The sequence below is a fragment of the Oryctolagus cuniculus genome, chromosome 9 (genome assembly GCF_051225735.1).
Source record: "Oryctolagus cuniculus isolate XC-2025 breed Fujian yellow rabbit chromosome 9, ASM5122573v1, whole genome shotgun sequence".
NCBI classification, from domain to species: domain Eukaryota; kingdom Metazoa; phylum Chordata; class Mammalia; order Lagomorpha; family Leporidae; genus Oryctolagus; species Oryctolagus cuniculus.
In genome coordinates this window covers 2,470,541-2,491,217 of record NC_142875.1, presented here as the reverse complement: position 1 = coordinate 2,491,217, position 20,677 = coordinate 2,470,541, and the positions used below count along the sequence as shown (strand labels likewise).

General features: G+C 64.0%; 2 protein-coding genes and 1 long non-coding RNA gene across 20 annotated transcripts in view; 1 reads left to right on the top strand and 2 right to left on the bottom strand.

Moving 5' to 3' along the window:
- Nucleotides 1–1,547: 1,547 nt before the first annotated feature.
- Nucleotides 1,548–4,281, bottom strand: LOC138843749 (uncharacterized). 2 transcript variants are annotated; one of them, XR_016212675.1, is made up of 2 exons: nt 4,146–4,281; nt 1,548–1,799 (listed from the first exon to the last, which is right to left on the bottom strand). It is a non-coding gene; the product is annotated as an uncharacterized LOC138843749 (long non-coding RNA). The 2 variants fall into 2 exon arrangements; XR_016212676.1 differs by having other exon boundaries at nt 4,121–4,233.
- NAXD (NAD(P)HX dehydratase) lies at nt 2,946–19,789 on the top strand. Of its 17 annotated transcripts, none has more exons than XM_070048576.2 (10): nt 2,946–3,158; nt 6,850–7,000; nt 8,442–8,487; nt 8,959–9,047; nt 10,784–10,892; nt 16,961–17,011; nt 17,094–17,198; nt 17,657–17,777; nt 18,414–18,534; nt 19,071–19,518. In XM_070048576.2, the coding sequence occupies exons 2-10, from the start codon at nt 6,897–6,899 to the stop codon at nt 19,219–19,221; spliced, it is 897 nt and encodes a 298-aa protein (XP_069904677.1). In that variant the 5' UTR covers nt 2,946–3,158; nt 6,850–6,896; the 3' UTR covers nt 19,222–19,518. The 17 variants fall into 17 exon arrangements, 14 of the variants coding, with proteins under 14 accessions (XP_069904677.1, XP_069904679.1, XP_069904678.1 ...); XM_070048578.2 differs by having other exon boundaries at nt 3,024–3,158; nt 6,850–6,917; nt 10,737–10,892; XM_070048577.2 differs by having other exon boundaries at nt 3,049–3,314.
- A 677-nt stretch (nt 19,790–20,466) lies between these two features.
- Nucleotides 20,467–20,677, bottom strand: part of CARS2 (cysteinyl-tRNA synthetase 2, mitochondrial) — a 32,842-nt gene continuing 32,631 nt past the window's right edge. Inside the window, exon 15 of the mRNA XM_070048567.2 lies at nt 20,467–20,566. Within this exon, the coding sequence (XP_069904668.2) occupies nt 20,483–20,566 (84 nt within the window). The 3' untranslated portion in view covers nt 20,467–20,482. The remainder of the gene's footprint in view (nt 20,567–20,677) is intronic.

The following is a 20,677-nucleotide window of genomic DNA, read 5'->3' as shown; positions in this document are numbered from 1 at the left end:
CCACTGGTTCACTCCCCAAATGGCCACAACAGCCAGAACTGGGCCGATCTGGAGCCAGAAGCCAGGAGCTTCTTCCGGGTCTCCCACACAGCTGCAGGGGCCCAAGGACTTGGGACATTTTCCACTGTTTTCCCAGGTGCACTGGCAGGGAGCTGGGTTGGAAGTGGAGCAGCCCATATGAGATGATGGTGTTGCAGGGGCAGCTTTACCCGCTACGCCACAACACCAGCCCCAATACATCTTCAAAAAGAAAAAAGGGTCTGTGGGAGTCTGGGCCACCAGGAAGGGGAGGGCATGGGGGAGGCTCATCCCAGATGGAGGAGTCCAGGGACCCCCCAGGCTTACCTGGGCTCAGGCCTAGCAGCTCCCCAGGACTGGGGCACCAGCGTGCGGGGCAGCGAGGTCAGTGAGAGGCACGGTCACGCCAGGCACTGCCCGGCACCGGCAGCTTTCCCATCTCACCCTGCGGCACTGAGGTCGTGGAGGTGACTTGTGCTCCTAAGCCATCGTCTGCTCCCCGTGTCTCCCCTTGACAGACCCGTTTCTCATCTGCAGTGCACCTGGCGAGAACGCTATACTGCCCAGACTCCCTTGCAGCCAGCGCGGCGCCACAGAACACACGTCTACACTGAGCACGGAGCAGAGGGCGCTGGGGGAACTGAGAGGATGCACACCTCCTCCTCCTCTCCTCCTCCTCCTCCCTGTGAGGCAGACAACGCCGGAGTGGTGCAGCCACCCTGCAACGAAGACAAGGAAGGCGGAACGCAGACACAAAGGGGACTATGGGATGCCTGCACCTGCCATGGGGTCTGTAAGGGCACTGTCAGGTGGCCACACCTTGTTTTCCAAGAACTTCTGGCTCTGCACAAAAACAAGCAAACAAAAACAAAACGCTCTTTGGTTAAGCCACTGCCTCGGTCTGCCGTGGCTGCCCAAACTCAGCGGCACAGGCCGGGCGCCTGTAAACCAGAGCAGCGGCAGAGAGCCCCGGTATCAGGGTGCCCTGGGGGCCGCGCTGTACTCCGTGAAGCCTCTAGGGGGCGACCGTCAGCGTCCCCTGGGTCCCTTTGGTCCTCCCCTGCCTCGGGGAGCTGGGAGCCAGGCAGGCAGGGACTTCACACAGGTGTCACAGGAGCTGCCGCGAAGGACCTCCCGGTCAGAATTTCCCGGCTAAGCCACTTCTGACAACCTTGTCCTTCCTTGCCATGACCATCCCCAGTGGACACACTGCGACAAGCCCGGGAGCCAGCGGCCTGGGTGGACCCTCCCCTCCGGCCCTGAAGTGTCCTCTCTCTGCGCCCACGGTCTTCCCAGCACACCCATCCCGACGGCAGCCCCAGGCTAATCCCAAATAAACACTCCGTTCCTGGAGAGGCCGCCTCCGTGTCGCTCCTTGTAGCTGACCCCTCTCTCCCGCCTTCTGATGGCTCCAGCTACCCGTGGCATCCCGGGCTAGGAGCTGAGCTGCCATCTCCCAAACCTGCCTGTCCTCACACAGCCACCTTTCCCTTGTGTGTCCTGTGTGTGGGCCTCTGTCTCCAATGTCCTTTTTTTTCCCCAAGATTTATTTATTTATTTGAAAGGTAGAATTACAGAGAGACAGAGGCAGAGAGAGAGAGAGAGAGAGAGAGAGAGGTCTTCCATCTGCTGCTTCATTCCCTAGTTGACTGCAACGGCCAGAGCTGGGCTGATCCAAAGCCAGGAGCCAGGAGCTCCTTCCAGGTCTCCCACATGGGTGCAGGGCCCAAGGACCCAGGACATCTTCCACTGCTTTCCCAGGCCATAGCAGAGAGCTGGATCTGAAAAGGAGAAGCTGAGACTCGAACCAGCGCCCACATGGGATGCCGGCACTGCAGGTGGTGGCTTTACCCCCACACACACCACAGCGCCGGTCCAGTGTCCCCTTTCATAAGGACATCAGTCTTGTTGGGTCAGGACCTGTAGCCTGATGGCCTCACCTTACCTTGGTTAAACCTACAGAGACCTGATCCCAAATGCAGCTGCATCCTGAGGTTCTGGGGTTAGGGCCTCGCCACATTAACCCACACCAGCACTGGGATGCGGGTTCCTGTACAGGCACCTGCAGGGGCTCCCGTCCCATCTCAGGGGACGGACCCGCCACCGCGACACAAGGCAGACTGCGTTCCTCTGTCTTTGCCTGAGGTATGGCAAACTGAGCACCCTGGGGGTAGGGCAGGGGCACCCCAAGTACTGGCTGGATGAAAGGTCAGATTGCCGGGCGGCGTGGAGGAAGACCCGGAGGGGATGGGAGTGGAGGGCGCGCAGGGGCCCCGGGGAGCCCTGGCAATGGGGCTGTGGGTAGAGATTCTGGCTGCGACTCCCAGGGAGCACAAGGCGTCACCAGCACCCCAGCAGCCCCTGTGCTGTTCGTGAATTCCACTCTGCGCGTCTGTAGCGGGCACGCCCTGGCCACACCTCCGAGGAGGGCACAGCTGAGGGGTCTTGAACAGCACACACTACCTGCGGTGCAGCCCCTCCAACTTCACCTGCCGGCTCCAGAGGCCCGCAGTGCCCGTCTCCCTCACTCCTGGGCCCCACTCAGCGAACCCCGCACACAGCGCTGCAGCAAATGTGGGGCCTGTGGAGGGGCAGCCCTCGCCCGTCCCGGGAGCGCGCCGGCCCCGCCCACCCCTACCCTCCCCCAGGCTCCGTCCCACCCATCGCCTCTCTCCCAGGCTCTGCCCTCCCATCCCCTCCCTCCCAGGCCCCGCCCCACCCCCTCCCTCCCAGGCTCCGCCCCCATCCCCTCCCTCCCAGGCTCCGCCCCATCCCCCTCTCCCAGGCTCCGCCCTCCCATCCCCTCCCTCCCAGGCTCCACCCTCCCATCCCCTCCCTCCCAGGCTCCGCCCCACCCGTTCCCTCTCTCCCAGGCTCCGCCCCCATCCCCTCCCTCCCAGGCTCCGCCCCAACCCCTCTCCCAGGCTCCGCCCTCCCATCCCCTCCCTCCCAGGCTCCCTACCCGTCCCCTCTCTCCCCTCCCTCTCCCCAGGCCCCGCCCCACCCGCCCCCTTTCGGAGCTCGGCTGGCTCCGGGTCCGAGGTGGCCGCAGAGTGCGCCGTGGACCACCGGGAAAGCCACAGGCCATCCCACCCGCAGGAAGTGCTGCAGGCACCCTGACTTGCAGCTGTCAAAGCCAGGTGGGGCCGAGAGAGGACACAGACTCCCAGACTCCCTGCCAGGGAGGCTTCTCGCAGGTGGGGGTGAGACACCCAGGCCGTGGTTAGCAGGAGCAGAGGGAGCAGACTCTGAGCCACCAGGACGGCGGGACCCAGGGGGCTCCCCTGAGTCACCGGGTGAGACAGGGCTGCCGGGCGGGACCCCGAGGTCCGGGGTGGGACAGGCTGGCGGGGGACCTCGGGGGCTCCCCTGAGTCACCGGGTGAGACAGGGCTGGCGCGGGACCTCGGTGGCCCCCCTGTGTCACCGGGTGAGACAGGGCTGGCGGGGGACCTCGGGGGCTCCCTAGTCACCGGGTGAGACAGGGCTGGCGCGGGACCTCGGTGGCCCCCCTGAGTCACCGGGTGAGACAGGGCTGGCGGGGGACCTCGGGGGCTCCCCTGAGTCACCGGGTGAGGCAGGGCTGGCGGGCGGGACCGGGCTGGCAGGGGACCCCGGGGCTCCCCTGTGTCACCGGGTGAGACAGGGCTGGCGGGGGACCCCGGGGGCTCCCCTGAGTCACCGGGTGAGACAGGGCTGGCGCGGGACCTCGGGGGCTCCCCTGAGTCACCGGGTGAGGGGGCCAGCGCAGGAGCCGGGCGCATGGCCCCTCGCGGGTCCTGCAGCTTACACAGGATGACCGAGACTCAGTGGCTGCGAGGGAGCACTCGGGCCCCACGTGCACCTGCTTTTAGGTGCAGACTCCCTGGTCCCCCCGCCCCCGCAGCACAGCTGTTCCGGCAACACTGAGGTCACCCGAGCTGCTGCAAGATCCCGCAGGTGACCGCTCGTGCAGGTCACGTAGACACGAGGGCGTGAGCGACCCGGGGGTGTCGTGGGCCCGTCCTCCCTGGGTACTCGGGGCCCCCGGCCGGCTCTCCGGCGCCCACTCCGACCGCACTCGACTGGCCTCAGCGACGCCCAGAGGACAACCGGAAACCTACGTCATCAAGACCCGACTTGCTTCACCTGCAAAGCTCTAACGGGCCAGAGTCGGGGCCAGATCTGGTTGGCCCTCTTGCTTGTCAATAATCTGAACCCGGACGTCATTGGACAAGAGGAGCCGGAGCGGGGTGTGGAGGGGTGCCGCCGCCCCGGCCTTTGTACTACCGCTGGCTGGGCCCTCACTTCCGTCTGCGGCGCGAGGGCCGCCGGGAGCCCCCGAAGGAACGTCCAATGGCTGCGGCTCTGGCAGAGGCGCGGGGGTGGTCGGGATTCCGGAAGGCGTGCCCCATGGCTGTGGTTCCGGCCGTGCCTCCAGGGCTGTCCAATGGCTGTGGCCCAGGGCGCCCCGGGGGCAGCCGGGAACCCGGAAGGCCGCCTGTGGGCTGCGGTCGCGGCGGCGGCGCAGGGGCGGCCGGGAACCCGGAAGGCCGCCGATGGCTGTGGTTCTGCGCTGCAGGGCAATTCCGGCCTGCTCCCGGCGAGGTAAGATCGATTCCGGCCCTTCCGAGATGGCCACCCGGGCGGAAGCCCGGGCCGCGGTCTTTGGCGGGGCCGTCGTTGCCCTGCTGTCTGCCGCGCTCGCGCTGTTGGGGCCGCCGATGAACGCAGGTACCCGCCGCCGGCCGCTTCTGCTCGGAAGGCCGAGTGACCGTGCGGGGCGCGCTCGGCCCGGGAGAGCCCAGGGCTGACCGCTACGCCCGGCGGCGTGGGCCGGGACGCGGACGGGGTGTGCGCCCGAGCCGGGGGCCAGGCTCTCCAGGACGCGGCGGCGGCGCCGGCCCGGGAGCTCTGGCAGCCCCGGCGCGTCCAGAGGGACGTGTTAGCGTGTTAGCGTGCCAAGGTGTGAAACGCGTGTGTCAGGCGCTGTCACGACGGCACGCGGTGACGCTGGCACCGACTCTCCCTGTGCAAGCACCCAGTTCCTGTCACGAGCTCGTCAGAGGGCCACCAGCAGGGCCGTGTGCCTGCCGGGAATGCTCGGGGAAGGCGGGGTGTCCCTGGCCTGGCTCTGCGCCGGCTCGGGGCAGGAGCAGGTGGGCTCGGGAAGGCAGGCCTCGCCGGTGCAGGGCTCGGTGGCTGCGCCGCCTCCGTGTACTTTTCTCGGGGTTCTGCGTGACTCCTCCTCCTGGGTTGATCTGGGAGGCGTGAGAGGTGTGGGTGGTGGCCCTCGTGTTCCTTTCCCTCTCGGAGTGTGAACGATGCAGCAGCTCAGGCGGCTCCAGCTGCTCGTCCAAGAACAGACTGGTCAATGCTCTTCTAATCTAAAATTTAAAAATAATTTTTTAAATTTATTTGAAAGAATAAGAGAGACATAGAAGGGAGAGAGAGGTCATCCGGGTACTGGTTCACTCCCCAAATTCTACAGCAGCCTGGGCTGGGCCAGGCTGAAGTCAGGAGCCAGGACTCCATCCGGGTCCCCGTTGTGTGTGTCATGGACGAACCTGAGCCCTCCGTGCACTGACCGAAAGTGGAGCTGCTAGGAATTGAACTAGTGTTGTGACATTGGATGCAGCCATCGCAAGTGGTGCTTACCCTGCTGTGCCACAGGCCCCTGGATGAGTTTCTTGAGCAAAAAGTAAAACTGGGGGCCCATGCTGTGGCGCAGCGGGTTAAAGCCCTGGCCTGAAGCGCCGGCATTCCTTATGGGCAACAGTTTGAGACCCCGCTATTCCACTTCCGATCCAGCTCTCTGCTCTGGCCTGGGACAGCAGCAGAAGATGGCCCAGTCCTCGGGCCCTGCACCCGCGTGGGAGACCCAGAAGCAGCTCCTGGCTCCTGGCTTCAGATTGGTACAGCTCGGCCACTGCGGCCATCGGGGGAGTGAAGCAGCAGATGGAAGACCTCTCTGTCTCTACCTCTATTTGTTACTCTGTCTTTCAAATAAATAAAATCAATCTTTTTTAAAAAAAAGTAAAACTGGCAGAGTTACAGGACGGGACTGTTTGATCAGGAGGAGCAGGGACAGCCCTCGGTCTCCGGTGGAACCTGGGACGTGTGTCCAGTTTCCCAGCCAGGGATGGAGCTGGAGGATGAGATTCTGGGGCCGGGTGGTGGTGCGGCAAGTGGGTGAAGCTGCTCGGTGCCCACCTCCACAGCTCAGCGCCCGGCTCGAGCCCCGGCTGCCTGTGTCTGAGCAGCCCCTGCTGATGGTCACCCGGGAGACCCGGGCGGAGTTCTGGGCTCCTGGCTGTGCCCTGGATGTCACAGGCGTTCGGGGAATGAACCAGCAGACTGTGTGTGCGTCGCTCTGCAAACATGCCATTTAAACGAGCGCCTGTGAGGAGGACACATTGTTCCTCTGCCTTATCAGCTCTCCACGCTCCCGCTCTGCCTTACACGTGAGCGCGCCCCTTACTGGCGGGCCGTGGTAAATCCGCGGGAGGTTTTTCGAGGAGGGCCAGCAGAAACCGAGCAGCGCACAGTCGGCTCATTTTACAGGCCGCCTTGAGCCCAGTGAAAGAGTTGCTTTGGCAGCTTATCAGGTTACAGTTCGTTTGTAATGGATAAGCCCCTGCAGATGCGGTTCTCCAGAACCAGACCGGCTGAGGCGGCCCTGGCGCTAACAGGCGCGGTATCCGGCGAGCTTAGTGCTGCGATTTCTGGGCAGCCCCCGCCCGCACACGGCACACGGTGAACACCGGGGGAGCCTCGGCTCTGCCAGGCGTTTGGGCTGCGGGGACGGCGTGTGGTCTCTGCCCCTGAGCGCCTTCATTTTCCTGTTTTCCAGCGCTGCAAAGAGCGTTTTCACCGCGGGCAGCATCCTCCGTGCACGACATGGACAGGACTTCCCTGCTGGTGAGAGCCATCGTCCCCCCTCTGAGCGCCAGCAAGCACAAAGGGCAGGACGGAAGGATCGGCGTGGTCGGGGGCTGTCAGGAGTGAGTGGCGAGTCGGGCGCTGTGTGTCTGTCTGTCGAGTTCAACCCCAGAGTCCTCTACGTGTCTGCCACGCGGCCGGCGTTGTTGGCACAGCAGGTTCAGGTGCTGCCTGCCCATATGGGCACTGGTTCGAGTCCCGGCTGCTCCACTTCTGATCCAGCTCCCTGCTGTGGCCTGGGAAAGCAGCAGAGGACGGCACAGGTGCTTGGGCCCTCAACCACGTGAGAGACCTGGAGGAAGCTCCTGGCTCCTGGCTTTGGTCTGGCCCAGCCCTAGCCATTGAGGCCATTTGGGGAGTGAACCAGAGGATGGAAGACCTCTCTCTCTGTACCTCCCTACCCTCTCCCTCTAATTCTGCCTTTCAAATAAAAGAAATGTTTTTTAAAAACTGTATGTGATAGGATACCAAGTGGTCAACTTTTTGGCGTTTTATAACTGCTAGACTTTCTGATTGAGGAGGAGAGGCCCTGTGGGGCCCCGGTGGAGCTGTCCCCTGGTGAGTCCAGTGCTGGGTGACTGCTTCTTCCTGTTCTGGGCTCTCCCACTCCCACACTGCATACTGTGTGTTCTGCCAGTTCCTGGGGGTCCCCGAGACGGCCCAGCCCCTCCCCAGGCTGTCACCTGGTTTTTACGTCTTGCTGCCGTGTTGGCCGCAGAGACTTGTGGTCTGTGGGGCGCCTGCTGCCTTTGCCCTCCCTCCTGCCTTGTCTCTTGCTCTGTTTCTGGTGCCCCGTGCCCGGCAGGCTGCACCTGGGTCTGTCCTTCGCGGCTTCCCCCTCCGTGGCTCTCTCATGCCCTCTACTTGTTCTGGGAGGCGTGCACGAGTCAGTCCTGTGACACGCCGCATTGGAGCAGGCAGTGTGAAAGTGACAGCCTGTCTGTGCTCAGTGCCCGCTTGTTCCACTGCCGTGGGGAGCACTCTCCTAGGACGGGATGTAGGGTGGCAGCTGGACCCAGGCGCCCAGTGTCTGCCCCAGTGCGAGGAGCAGGGCCAGTGGGCAGCCACAGCAGCCCTGGGGCACTGAGGGTGCTGCACACAGAGCCTGCCGGCGGCTCCACCAGTGAGGACGCCGGGAACAGCGCAGGGGCCCACGAGGGCCGTGCCAGCCCGCTGCCTGCTCTGCCCTCCTGCCCATCGCTGTCCTCCTGCTCGGGACCCCAGCCTCTCCCGAGTGCCCTGAGCGGTGGCCGCCCGCCTCGGCTTGACCACACGGCACAGGGAGACGCGCTCCCGGAAGGCAGCGGCAGGTGGCCGCCCGCCTCGGCTCGACCACACGGCACAGGGAGACGCGCTCCTGGAAGGCAGCGGCAGGAAGGGTTCCGAAGTGCGGGCTTGCCTGCCGAATGGGGGTCTGTGCCGGGCGCCTCGTGTCTGCACTGTCCTCATCAGCTGGGCCTGCGTCCGTGACTGGAGACGTCTCACTCGCGTCTGTCTTCCTAGGTACACCGGAGCCCCGTACTTCGCAGCGATCTCGGCTCTCAAAGTGGTACGTTCGCCCAGAACTCCGCTACGGCGCTCTGGGGGAGCGAGCCGGGTTATTTCCATGTGGGTGAAGCGCACATCCTGATGGAAGTCTCCATAGCATCGCAGAGTCACCGCGGGTGACGCACACCTTCCGCCCGCCCCGACTTCTCGCGCCAGGATAAACGCTTCAGCGTTGAAACCCACTTGTTTTTAAACTGAAATTGTGTTCCCGCTGCACTTCGCCAGCACGGTCCTGGGGGCCTCCGCGGTCCCAGCCTAAGCGGCTGACCCCAGGTGGCCGTGCCCTGCACTGCCCGAGCCCCAGGGCCGTGTCCAGCGGCAGCATGCCGGGGGCCGGGCCCCAGGAGCCCGCCTTTGGTTCAGGTGCTCCCTCATGGCCGCCTGACTGCTGTGGGCTAACATTTGTAGTTTGGTCTGAGGTCAGCGTCGGGGGGTCAGCCACTGGTGCTCCACTTCTGTTCTCGCTCCGCAGGGCGCAGATCTGTCTCACGTGTTCTGTACCAGGGAGGCCGCGCCCGTCATCAAGTCCTACAGCCCGGAGCTCATCGTGCACCCAGTCCTGTGAGTCTGCCCGCACGCGGCTCCCCCGGTCACGTGGCGCTTCCGCTGCTGCACTGGGCATGTCTGCCCAGTGTCTGCTCTGCTCGCAGCCCAAGGTGGCCTGGTCCCACGCTGTCGGGGCCTGGGAGGTCTGCTCAGCCTCCTAGGGCAGTCCTAGTGGGGACGTGTTCCCAGAGCCGCCGGGACTGTGCCCTGGCGCTGGAGATGCGGCGGGTGGGGCTCGGAGCCAGGTGTCTCTTCTGTGCAGTTTCAGTTAAGTCTGCTGGTTCCTCCTGTACTGGGCGGCACCGCCCTGGGGGCAGACAGCGGGACCACGCGGCAGGCGGTGAGAGCTGACGAAGGGGCAGCACAGGCGCACAGGCTGTGTCGGGGCCCAGGGCAGCAGTGCGGAGTGGAGCCACACCAGAAGCCGGCACCGAATGGCGGCCGATGGCGTGTCGGGGAGCACTTGTCTGAGAGACGGGAGAGGGTCAGGTGGGCTCACCGTGAGGACTGAGCAGGGGACGGGGGGACCTCGCCATCAGCTTCCCTGGGGAGCAGACTCCTGTCAGGGTCCTGGGCGAGGGGCAGTGGTGCAGTGGTGGTGAGGAGGGACCCAGGTCCGGGTGTGCTTGAAACATGGAGAAGGTAGCATCGCCATCTAGTGTGCCGGGAAGAGCGGGGAGCAGCATGGGCGGGGGGTGAAGATCGGGCTGGCTTGGGTGTACTGAGACACCCGGGTGGGTGTGGCTAGTAGGCAGCCGAGGGCCTCAGAGATGGCGTCGATTTGGGGATTCTTCTGTTCTGTTCTGTTCTACTGTACTCTACTCTACTCTCACTTAATTTTAAAGTCAGAGTTACAGAGAGAATGTTCCAACTGCTGGCTCACTCCCCAACTGGCTGCAATGGTTGGGGCTGGGCCAGCTGAAGCCAAGAGCCTAGAGCTTCACCAATCTCCCCTGTGGGTGGCCGGGGCCCAAGGACCTGGGCCGTCCTCTGCTCTCCCAGGCGTGTTAGCAGGGAGCTGGCTCGGAAGCGGAGCAGCCAGACTCAAACGGCGCTCATCCTGGATGTCGGCACCTCGGGCGGGTTAACGCCACAGCGCTGGCCCCAGGTTTGGGGATTGTTAACCCGTCCAGGACAGGAGCACACGGTCGAGGAGGGCAGGCCAGGGGCCAGCAGAGGGCAGGCAGGAAGGAGCCTGGAGGGGTTGGGTCGGTCCTGCCTGGCTCCTGGCCCTGTGGGGGCTGAGGACCAAGGATGAGTGACTGCACCTCCCGGGGCAGGAGGGGGTCCCTGGTGACCCTGACAAGGGCAGCCTGTGGGCGGCAGAGGCCTCAGCGGGGTAGGTCGTACAGGGGAAGCAGCGGGGCGCCAGATGGGACCGGGCCATCAAAGGGCGGCAGGCGGCGTCCCCGCGAGGAAGGCAGCGCCAGCCACGGTGGCATGGGGGGTGGGGGTGGGGGGCTAGCTGGAGCTGCCTCCCTACCCAGCACGGGTGGTGGGCTAACCGCGGGCCTCGGGCACAGGTCACTGGGAAACCAGCCGCAGTGTTGAGAGCTAGGGTCTGCACTGCGGCGTCACAGACCACGCCCGTGTCTGGAGGTCAGGTCGGAGGCTGAGTGCAGCGAGGGGCCGGGCCGGGCCGGGCCGTGGGAGTGTTCAGCAACTGCCCGAGCTTTCGGAGCCTCTGTGACTTCTGTCCATCAGCCGCCGTCGCTGCCGTGCCTGAGGGCGCCGTTCTTCCCTCTGTCCAGTGACAGCCCGGCTGCGGTGCAGGAGGTGCAGAAGTGGTTACCCCGGCTGCACGCCCTCGTCGTGGGACCCGGCCTGGGCCGAGACGAGCAGCTGCTGGGGAGCGTCCAGGTGCGGGCCACACGCGCACAGCGGCTTCCCTGGGGGCCTGCTGCGGGGGGGGACACAGATGCACGGCGGCTTCCCTGGGGGCCCACTGGGGGGAGGGGGGACACGCATGCACAGCGGCTTCCCTGGGGGCCTGCTGGGGGGGGACACAGGTGCACGGCGGCTTCCCTGGGGGCCTGCTGGGGGGGGGGACACAGGTGCACGGCGGCTTCCCTGGGGGCCCGCTGCTGGGGGGGGGGACAGAGGTGCACGGCGGCTTCCCTGGGGACCTGCTGGGGGGGGGGACACTTGCGCATAGCGGCTTCCCTGGGGGCCTGCTGCTGGGGGGGGACACAGGTGCACGGCGGCTTCCCTGGGGACCTGCTGGGGGGGGACACTTGCGCATAGCGGCTTCCCTGGGGGCCTGCTGCTGGGGGGGGGACACAGGTGCACGGCGGCTTCCCTGTGGGCCCACTGCTGGGGGGAGGGGGGACACAGGTGCACGGCGGCTTCCCTGGGGGCCCGCTGCTGGGGGGGGGGGGACAGAGGTGCACGGCGGCTTCCCTGGGGACCTGCTGGGGGGGGGGACACTTGCGTATAGCGGCTTCCCTGGGGGCCTGCTGCTGGGGGGGGACACAGGTGCACGGCGGCTTCCCTGGGGACCTGCTGGGGGGGGGACACTTGCGCATAGCGGCTTCCCTGGGGGCCTGCTGCTGGGGGGGGGACACAGGTGCACGGCGGCTTCCCTGTGGGCCCACTGCTGGGGGGGGGGGACACAGGTGCACAGTGGCTTCCCTGGGGGCCTGCTGGGGGGGGGATACAGGTGCACAGCGGCTTCCCTGGGGGCCCGCTGCTGGGGGAGGGGGGACACAGGTGCACAGCGGCTTCCCTGGGGGCCCGCTGCTGGGGGGGGGGGCGGGGAGTGCTGCAGGCTTCCTGCCGCCTCTCCGACTGCCTTGAGCTCGCAGCCTGTCCTTGGGGCGGGCGTTGTGGAGGTGGGTGCACCGCTGCTTGGGCTGCCCACATCTGGTGTCGCATTCCCAGTTGGGGTTGTGGCTGCTCCATTTTTTTTTTGTTTTTTTAAGATTTTGTTATTTGAGAGATAGAGTTACAGACAGAGAGAGGGAGAGACTGAGAGAAAGGTCTTCTGTCCACTGGTTCACTGCCCAAATGGACACAACGGCTGGAGCAGAGCTGATCCAGAACCAGGAGCCAGGAGCTTCTTCCCAGTCTCCCATAAGGTCCCAAGCACTTGAGCCATCTTCCACTGCTTTCCCAGGCTATAGCAGAGAGCTGGATTGGAAGAGGAGCAGCCGGGACTCGAACCAGAGGCTTAGCCCACTATGCCACAGCATAGGGCCCCGGCTGCTCCACTATTTTTTTTTTTAAGATTTATTTATGTATTTGAAAGGCAGAGTTACGAAGAGGCAGAGAGAGGGAGGTCTTCCATCTGCTGATTCACTCCCCAAATGGCTGCAACAGACAGAGCTGGGCTGACATGAAGCCAGGAGCCAGGAGCTTCCAGGTCTCCCACGTGGGTGCAGGAGCCCAAAGACCTGGGCCACCTTCTGTTTTCCCAGGCCACAGCAGAGAGCTGGATCTGAACTGGAGCAGCCAGGACTTGACTTGGCACCCACATGGGATGCCGGCATCACAGGTGGAGGCTTAGACCGCGACACCATGGTGCAGGCCCCGGCTGCTCCACTTCTGACCCAGCTTCCTGCTAAAGTGTCCTGGGAGATAGAGGGCTCCGTGCTCGGGCCCCTGCCACACACATGGGAGCTCTCGATGGAGTCCCGGGCTCCTGGCTTTGGCCCAGCTCTGGCTGTTGCCATCACTTAGGGAGTGAACCAGGACATGGAAGTTCACTGTCTCCGTCTCCCTCTCTTTCAAGGAGATGAAAATAAATCAACAAACATTAAAAGAAAAGTTTGTTCTTAAGTGCCAGTGCCTGGAAGACAGCTGACTGGTGTGGGTGCGGGGCGACACCACAGTTCGAACGAGAAGCCGCGATCAGAGACGCTGGGGCAGCGCACTGACTTCTCTCAGCGCCCAGGCGGGTAGGGTTGGCCTGCCGTCCTCGTCATCTTTGTTCTCAGGTCGTGGGGAGCGTTTCTTGCCATCCGTTTTGGAGAGGCCCCAGGCTGTTGGTGGCGGTGGGTCTCTGGCAGTGGCCAGGTTCGGGCTGGTGCCCGCACTTGGTAGGATTCATGTTCACTGTCATCCGTGTCGTCAGCCCTCCTGGGAGGTGGGGAGTGGCCGCTCACTGGTGTGTGCTCACGGAGGTTCTGCCTCCACTTGCCGATGGCCGATGGGCAGCAGCTCCTCCCGGCTGTTGGCCATTTGTGGAGTTCCTTCCTTACCTGAGAGGTGGAGCCAGACAGGAAGATATAGATAATGACCCCACCAGCCAAGGCCTGGCCCGGCCACACGGGCGGCAGGGAATCCTGGGCTGTCTGCTGCCTCCCAGGTGGACTGCGGGCAGCGGGGACGTGAACCGTGCCCTGATACCGGACCCGATACCGGGTGCTGGCATCGCGAGTGCCGGCTTCCCTCTGTGCGAACGCACACCCTCCCTCCGTTCCAAAACCGCTTGCCTGTCTGAATCTCAGAGTTCTTTCCGATGTGTGTTCTGGTAGAGAACCCTCATCACAGACGTGATCCCCATGGCTCTTCTCGTGCAGGGGCCACCCTCGCCTCCATAACGGGTGATCTACTCGATCTTCTTGTGCAGGGGCCGCCCTTGCTCCGTAACGGGTGATCTACCTGATCTTCTAGTGCAGGGGCCGCCCTCGCCTCCGCAACGGGTGATCTACTCGATCTCGTGCAGGGGCCGTCCTCACTCCGTAATGGTGATCTACCTGATCTTCTCGTGCAGGGGCCGTCCTCGCCTCCGTAACGGGTGATCCCCACGGCTCTTCTCATGCAGGGACCGTCCTCGCCTCCGTAACGGGTGATCTACTCGATCTTCTCGTGCAGGGGCCACCCTCGCTCCGTAACGGGTGATCTACTCGATCTTCTCATGCAGGGGCCACCCTCGCCTCCGTAACGGGTGATCTACTCGATCTTCTTGTGCAGGGGCCGCCCTTGCTCCGTAACGGGTGATCTACCTGATCTTCTAGTGCAGGGGCCGCCCTCGCCTCCGCAACGGGTGATCTACTCGATCTCGTGCAGGGGCCGTCCTCACTCCGTAATGGTGATCTACCTGATCTTCTCGTGCAGGGGCCGTCCTCGCCTCTGTAACGGGTGATCCCCATGGCTCTTCTCATGCAGGGACCGTCCTCGCCTCCACAACGGGTGATCCCCATGGCTCTTCTCGTGCAGGGGCCGTCCTCGCCTCCGTAGTGGCACTGTCTGCAGCAGAGTTCTTATCTTGATGAAGTCCAATCTGTTTTCTCCTGTCTCACGCCTCGGGTGTCTCATCTAAGGTTCTGCCTATCCTCAGGTTTAACCTGTGGTTAGGGGAGGGTGTTCCGAGTGGGGTAAGGACGGTCCTGCCTCGTTCCTGTGCATGTGCACATCCAGTTGCTCCAGAGCCAACTGTGGGATCCGCTCCTGCCCGTCGTGGCAGGGCTTCCTCCTGGAAAGTCAGCGGACCTCAACGGGAGGCTTCCCTTGCACTCCGGGTCTATGGAGCCGCCTTCAGGCCGCTTGCTCGTCTGGTTGCTGGGGCCACGCAGGAGCCTCTGAGATGGGAGAGGGAGTCCTTCGCTCACTGGGCTCAGCTCGTCCCCCACAGGGCAGCCAGGGGTTCTGGTGAGGCTCATGTGCCGCTGGGCCGACTTGGAGAGGACTGCGCCTTAACCAGCAACAGAGGGCTTCTCAGCTGTGCAGTGGTTTGGATCCCGAGTTGTCTGATCCAGGGCAGCCGGGACTCGAACCAGCGCCCGTATGGGACGCCGGCGCGGCAGGCGGCGGCTTTGCCCGCTGCGCCCCAGCGCCGGTCCCACTTACTGCTTTTTAACAGCTACGTCACCTACCATGGTTTACTGTGACGTTTCACGGGTTCCCACCCTCAGCTTCTTCCCTCTTGAACACTTCTGTGTTGTCCACTCCGGGTACCTCCTGCAGGACGCGTTTCTGACGTTCCGTCACGGAATGCGAGAGCACAGGCGCGCACACACAGGGTTTGGGTGGCGGGCGGGGCCTCACAGGGCTTGGTGCTCGGGGCTGTGGTGCTGTGTAGGGCTCGCAGGAGGCTGCGGCTACACCGCTGCCCGGTGCAGGAGACACTCGGTGCTGGCTGTGCTCCGGTGTTGGAGTGCTCACTGAGGCGACTGTCCTCTAAACACTGACCAGAGGACACACGGAGGTGACGTCGTCAGGTGTTGCCACTGGCGGCCAGGAGCTCTGAACTGGCAGGAACTCAGTTTAACGTAAGGCCCGAATCAAGGCAAGCAGGCCAGTTGTTGAAAAAGGACATGGATGGCCAGCACCATGGCTCACTAGGCTAATCCTCCGCCTTGCGGCGCCGGCACACCGGGTTCTAGTCCCGGTCGGGGTGCCGGATTCTGTCCCGGTTGCCCCTCTTCCAGGCCAGCTCTGCTGTGGCCTGGGAGTGCAGTGGAAGATGGCCCAGGTGCTTGGGCCCCGCACCCCATGGGAGACCAGAAGCACCTGGCTCCTGCCATCGGATCAGCGCGGTGCGCCGGCCACAGCGCACCGGCCGCGGCGGCCATCGGAGGGTGAACCAACGGCAAAGGAAGACCTTTCTCTCTGTCTCTGTCCACTCTGCCTGTAAAAAAAAAAAAAAAAAAAAAAAAAAAAAGACACAGTCCTTGTCCACTCAGTTCGCTCCCAGGGGCCATCGCGCACGCCAGGCAGGACTGGGCGGGGCGCGAGCACGGGCCGGCAGAGCAGACCTGTGAGGCCCAGCGGCTCAGGAGTGCAGTCGGCGCTGCGGTGCACCGCAGTCATACAGGGACGTGTGTGGCGCCTCCTGAGTTCTTTCCCCTAGTGTACGCTCTTTCAGTAATTTCTTCCTTCAGTTTCTTTGTACTTATTTTCATTTTCTTTGAAAGAGAGAGAGGTGGAAAGGCATCTTCCATGTCCCGATTCAGTCCCCAGAGGCTTTCGACAGCTGGGGCGGCAGCAGGCTGCAGCCAGGCCGGGCGCCTCCCACTTACTGGGGGACCCCGCCTGCCGCCTCCAGGGTGCCTGTGAGCACGCGCTGGGTCTGAAGCCGAGGAGCCAGGACTCCAACCGGGCAGCCCAGCGTGGGAGGGGGAGCCCAGGCCACTCAGCTGAGGCACCTGCGTCTGTTCTGAGAGTTTTCTGCTGGGAAGTGGAGACCGTCCTTGCAATGTGTAATTGTGCCGGAAGGTATCGGCTCATGACAGCACACAACCATATGTTGATTACATACGGGGCACTTCAAAACGTCTGGAAATGCAGGTTATGAACAGACTGCAAAATTTTTGCACAAAAACTTTTTAAAAAACTTAACATTTTTACTTGAGAGACACAGAGAAACAAATACAGGCCTGTGTCACCCAAATGCCCACACCAGCCTGATGGGCCAGGCTGAACCCCGTAGCCTGGAACTCGGGATGGTTCGTCCAATGCTTGAGCCATCATCTCCTGCCTCTCGGGCTACACTAGCAGGAAGCCGGAGCCAGGAGCGGGGTGGGGACAGGAACCCTGGTGCTGTTCCAGGACGGATGGACCCCCTCACTGCTAAGCCCGTCTTCTAACTCTACTTTGATGTTTTGACGTGCCTGTTTCCATACATACATAGACAGACTTCTAAGAGCAGAAACCCACTTAGACTTAATCCTATCGGAGAAAAATGACTTGCTGTTTTTGTGGTTCATTACCTGAGAACATCTCAGTGCTACTGAAAATACGTATCTCATGACTTCCATTTCTGAATGTGCAGGTTAGCGTCTCTGTGGAGTCGGAATGCTGATGTGGGGGCCTGTGTGGCTGGCCTGGGAACCCGGCCAGGCACGGTGTGTCTGGCGCGTGGCCTGTCTGCGGCTCCTGTCCGCTCAGTGCGTTAGGTCTTGCCTCCTCTCTGCACTTGATGGTTTGCTCCGTGACTTTGTATTGCTTGGCCTGCTGGGAGGTGACGGCCTCGTGTTCTTTCCTAGGGCATTCTGGAAGCGTCCAAGGCCACAGGCATCCCCATTGTCATCGACGCGGTGAGTGTAGCCTCTCCTCTCCCCACAGTGAGCACGGGCCCTCGAAGGCTGCCCAGTGAAGGCAGCTTCGTGTCCTGCACAGGATGGGCTGTGGCTGGTGGCGCAGCAGCCGACCCTCGTCCAGGGCTACCACAAGGCCATTCTCACTCCCAACCACGTGGAGTTCGGCAGGCTCTATGAAGCAGTGGTGAGTCCCTGGGCTCCCCACAGCCCCGAGGGCCCAGTTCTGCCGGGACCCAGCCTTGTATCCTCACGAACCCAGAGACGCGGGCTCCCACGTGCTGATGGCCTGCTCTCAGCGGTCGCCCCTCTGCCCTCCGATGGCCCCTCGGCACGGCGTGGAGGATGGCGGCGTCTGTTTCAGAGGGCCTGTGGGGGTGAAGTGAAGCCACATGGGAAATCGCGAGTCCTCACGCGGGGCATGGCCTGTGAATCCTAAGCCACTGTTTTTTGAGTTTGTGTCCATCAGGCTCTGAGTCCGGCTGGGAGGGGGGTCATCTAACTCTGGTCTGCCCTGGCCGGGGGCTGGCTGGGTGTGGCCGGGCCTCCCTCCACCTGCCTGGCTTTCAGCAGGAGCCCCGTGACTCGGGCCTGAGTGTCCGAGGAGGGCTGGCCCCTCAGGTGTGCCTTGTTTTGCTGTCACAGTTCGGAGGCCCCGTGGACAGTGAGGACCAGGGCGACGCTGTGCTGAAGCTCAGCCAGGCCCTGGGCAACGTGACCGTGGTCCAGAAGGGAGCGCGCGACGTCATCTCCGACGGGCAGCAGGGTGAGTGCCAGCGGGTCCCTGCTGTGCGCCTGGCTCACACACAGCACACACTAGGAGCACACGCGGGCAGTGGACTCATCAAGCACCGTCCCCCATGGGGGCCCGCCGACCTTCAGCCGTGTGCCGGCCAACAGGCCTGGCACAGAGCGAGTGTGTGGCAACAAGTGCTCCTTCGTCCAGATCCGGTCAGGCGACAGCGGGGACAGAGGAGGGGAAGGAACTGTTCATGACTGGAGTCAGGGACAGGCAAGTGCAGTGCCCTGTACACGCACACGCAGGGCCGTGCCCAGCAGGTGTGGAGGGCGTGCTCACGGGCGCCCTGCTCGGGATGGGGCTCCTGCCTCCCCAGGAAGCTCTCGGTTGACACACTCAGAGAACACAACACTTGGTTTTCAAAATATGCCCAGAGAGACAGAAACACGTCACAGGCATGGCCGGGACGGTCGTGCGTGCAGACATCGCCCCGGGTGGCAGGAGTGCTGGCGTGTCACCCAAAGGGCAGGAGACCCATCTGCCCGCCTCACTAAACCAGAGGCCGCCTCGAGTCCTTGCTGGGGACAGACAGGAAGGAAGGCCTCGCCACGGGGGGTGTGGCAGCGGCGTCCACACTCACGTCCTCTCGTCTGCTCTGTGCAGTGCTCGTGTGCAGCCGGGAAGGCAGCGGCCGCAGGTGTGGCGGGCAAGGAGACCTGCTGTCGGGCTCCCTGGGCGTCCTGGCGCACTGGGCCCTCCTCGCTGGCCCAGAGAGAACACACGGGTACGGTACAGCCTCATGCCCCCTTGGGAGCTGCCTGACCTCCCCAGTGGCTCAGCAGCTCCCGCCTCGCCAGGGGCCCCTGACAGATCCCACGTGAACCACTCGTGTGGGCGGCGGCACCAGAGCGCCCGGGGCAGCAGCCCCTGCCCGGCACTGCCCGGGCCCTGTCCCTGCAGTTACTGTGGTGGGGCCCAGTGCTGTTGTCAGAGCTCCGTGGACCACCAGGGTGCCCGTCTCCCACCGTGCTGGTGGCTGGTGCTCCACAGGTGCTCTCAGACCTGCCCGTGGAAGCCAGAGGGGGCAGCCCCCCCGCACGTCCTCTGGGGAAAGGCGCCGAGGGTCTGTCTGGCCCCCCCCTCCCCGCACGTGCCTACGTCCTCAGACCGCGGGTGTCCCTTCCCAGCTGTGCCGTCAGCAGTCGCAGAGCTGGCTTCCCCAGGCGCGCGTGGCTCTTGGCTGCCAGGGCGGGCCAAGGCCGAGGGCGCAGTCCGAGCCCCTGCTGGCTGCAGCCCCCGCTGACGCCGCTCCCCCCGCAGCCCCAGCCCGCTCCTGCTGGCCGCCTTTGGCGCCTGCTCCCTCACCAGGCAGTGCAACCAGCAGGCCTTCCGGAAGCACGGCCGCTCCACCACCACCACCGACATGATCGCCGAGATCGGAGCCGCCTTCAGGGAGCTCTTCGAGACCTGAGCCGCTGTGACGGGCGTGCAGGCTGTCTGCGAGGGCTGTAGTCGGGCGGATGTGCAACAGGGAGCGTGGCGTGCGATGACACTAAGGTCTTCCTGAACTCTGCTTAGCTTCCCGGCGTCACCAAACAGACGTGAAGGCTGCACCGTTCCCTCCCCAGCCGCGTCAGCGCTCCGTCGTGGTCCTCGTCCTCCCCAGCAGGCCCGCCGAAGGCTGTGGCACCCACCCGTTGTGCGTAGTGACTGGGTGCTGATGGTTGTGGTTAACTTCCTGTTTCCGAATAAATCAGCTAAGAAATCATGGGTGACGCCATCACGTGGGGACTGTGGGGCGTGCTGAGGTACCTGCGGCCCTGTGCAGTGTTGTCCACGGCCGCACACCCAAGAGTCCCTGGGCTCAGGGACCACGCAGGACCAGGAGGGGCGCGGTGGGGCCTGGATCCGGACCTGGGCAAGCAGGTCAGACACTGGGGGCCTGCACTCCTGCTGGGGCTGGTGGGCCAGGGGGGAAAGGCTGCTGTCACACCCTGTCTCGTGTGTGCGACTTCAGTAAACGTGACCTCTGCACTGTGGACCTGGGCGAGCTGTGCCGTGTATGTGTGTCCGGTTCCCTTGGAGTGGCCCCTCTGCTGTCCCGGGTGGGGTCTGCACTGCATGTGCGCCTGTGTGGACTCAGGCTCTGCCCTTGGAGATGCTGACCCGGTCCAAGTTTAAGAAAAATCACTGTGCTGGGGTGTGGCCAGGAGCTAGGGACTCAATCCAGGGCTCCCGTGTGGGTGGCAGAGACCCAGCTATGTGGGCCATCCCCTGCCTCCAGGGTGTGCGCTAGCAGGAAGCTCTGGTGAGACCTGGCCGCGCGGCCTCGGGGGGACGCCCACCTCAGCCTGTTACTGTCCACACATGAGCTTTTCCAGACACTGCCCTGGATGTCCCTCCCAGAGCTCTGTGCTTCCTAGGCGAGGACATGGTCAGGTGTGGGAAGGTCAAAGTTCAGGAGCCTGTTCATCACCCGTGCCTCCCAAGCCCGCTGCCGTGGATCTGAACAAACCTGACACAGGCCACACGCAGCCAACGAGCCGCGGAGCCGCACCCGCTACCCCTGGGGGCGCTCCCTGGGGCCAGGCTGGCAGCCTGGTGGCCGTGTTGGGGCCTCCGCCTCCCAGGACTCAGCAGGCTGGGTGGGCGACCCCCACCCTCTGCCCTGAGTCACCGTCTGGGTCTGGCACTGCAGTGAGGCACCGAGGCCGAGGACAGTAGCGGTGCGTTTATTGCTGCGGCTCAGCCCCCGGCCGCTGCGGCTTTGTCCTGGGCTCCAGCAGCTCCCACGTGGATGCCGTGCTGCTTCTGTCCTGTGAGGAAGGGGAGGGCCCGTGAGCAGATGGGCGCCGCGCTCCAGGGCCGACAGCAACACCGCAAGCTTGAGGGGACGTCCGACCAGCTGCCCCCAGGCTCCCTGCCTG

What these genes read in the sequence shown, in the direction of transcription:
- NAXD (XM_070048572.2), top strand. Translation starts at nt 4,447, where the DNA reads ATGGCTGTGGCCCAGGGCGCCCCGGGGGCAGCCGGGAACCCGGAAGGC. An exon ending in GTGGTCGGGGGCTGTCAGGA is followed by an intron (nt 7,001 to 8,441) that starts GTGAGTGGCGAG and finishes CTGTCTTCCTAG; the next exon opens with GTACACCGGAGCCCCGTACT. An exon ending in CGATCTCGGCTCTCAAAGTG is followed by an intron (nt 8,488 to 8,958) that starts GTACGTTCGCCC and finishes CTCGCTCCGCAG; the next exon opens with GGCGCAGATCTGTCTCACGT.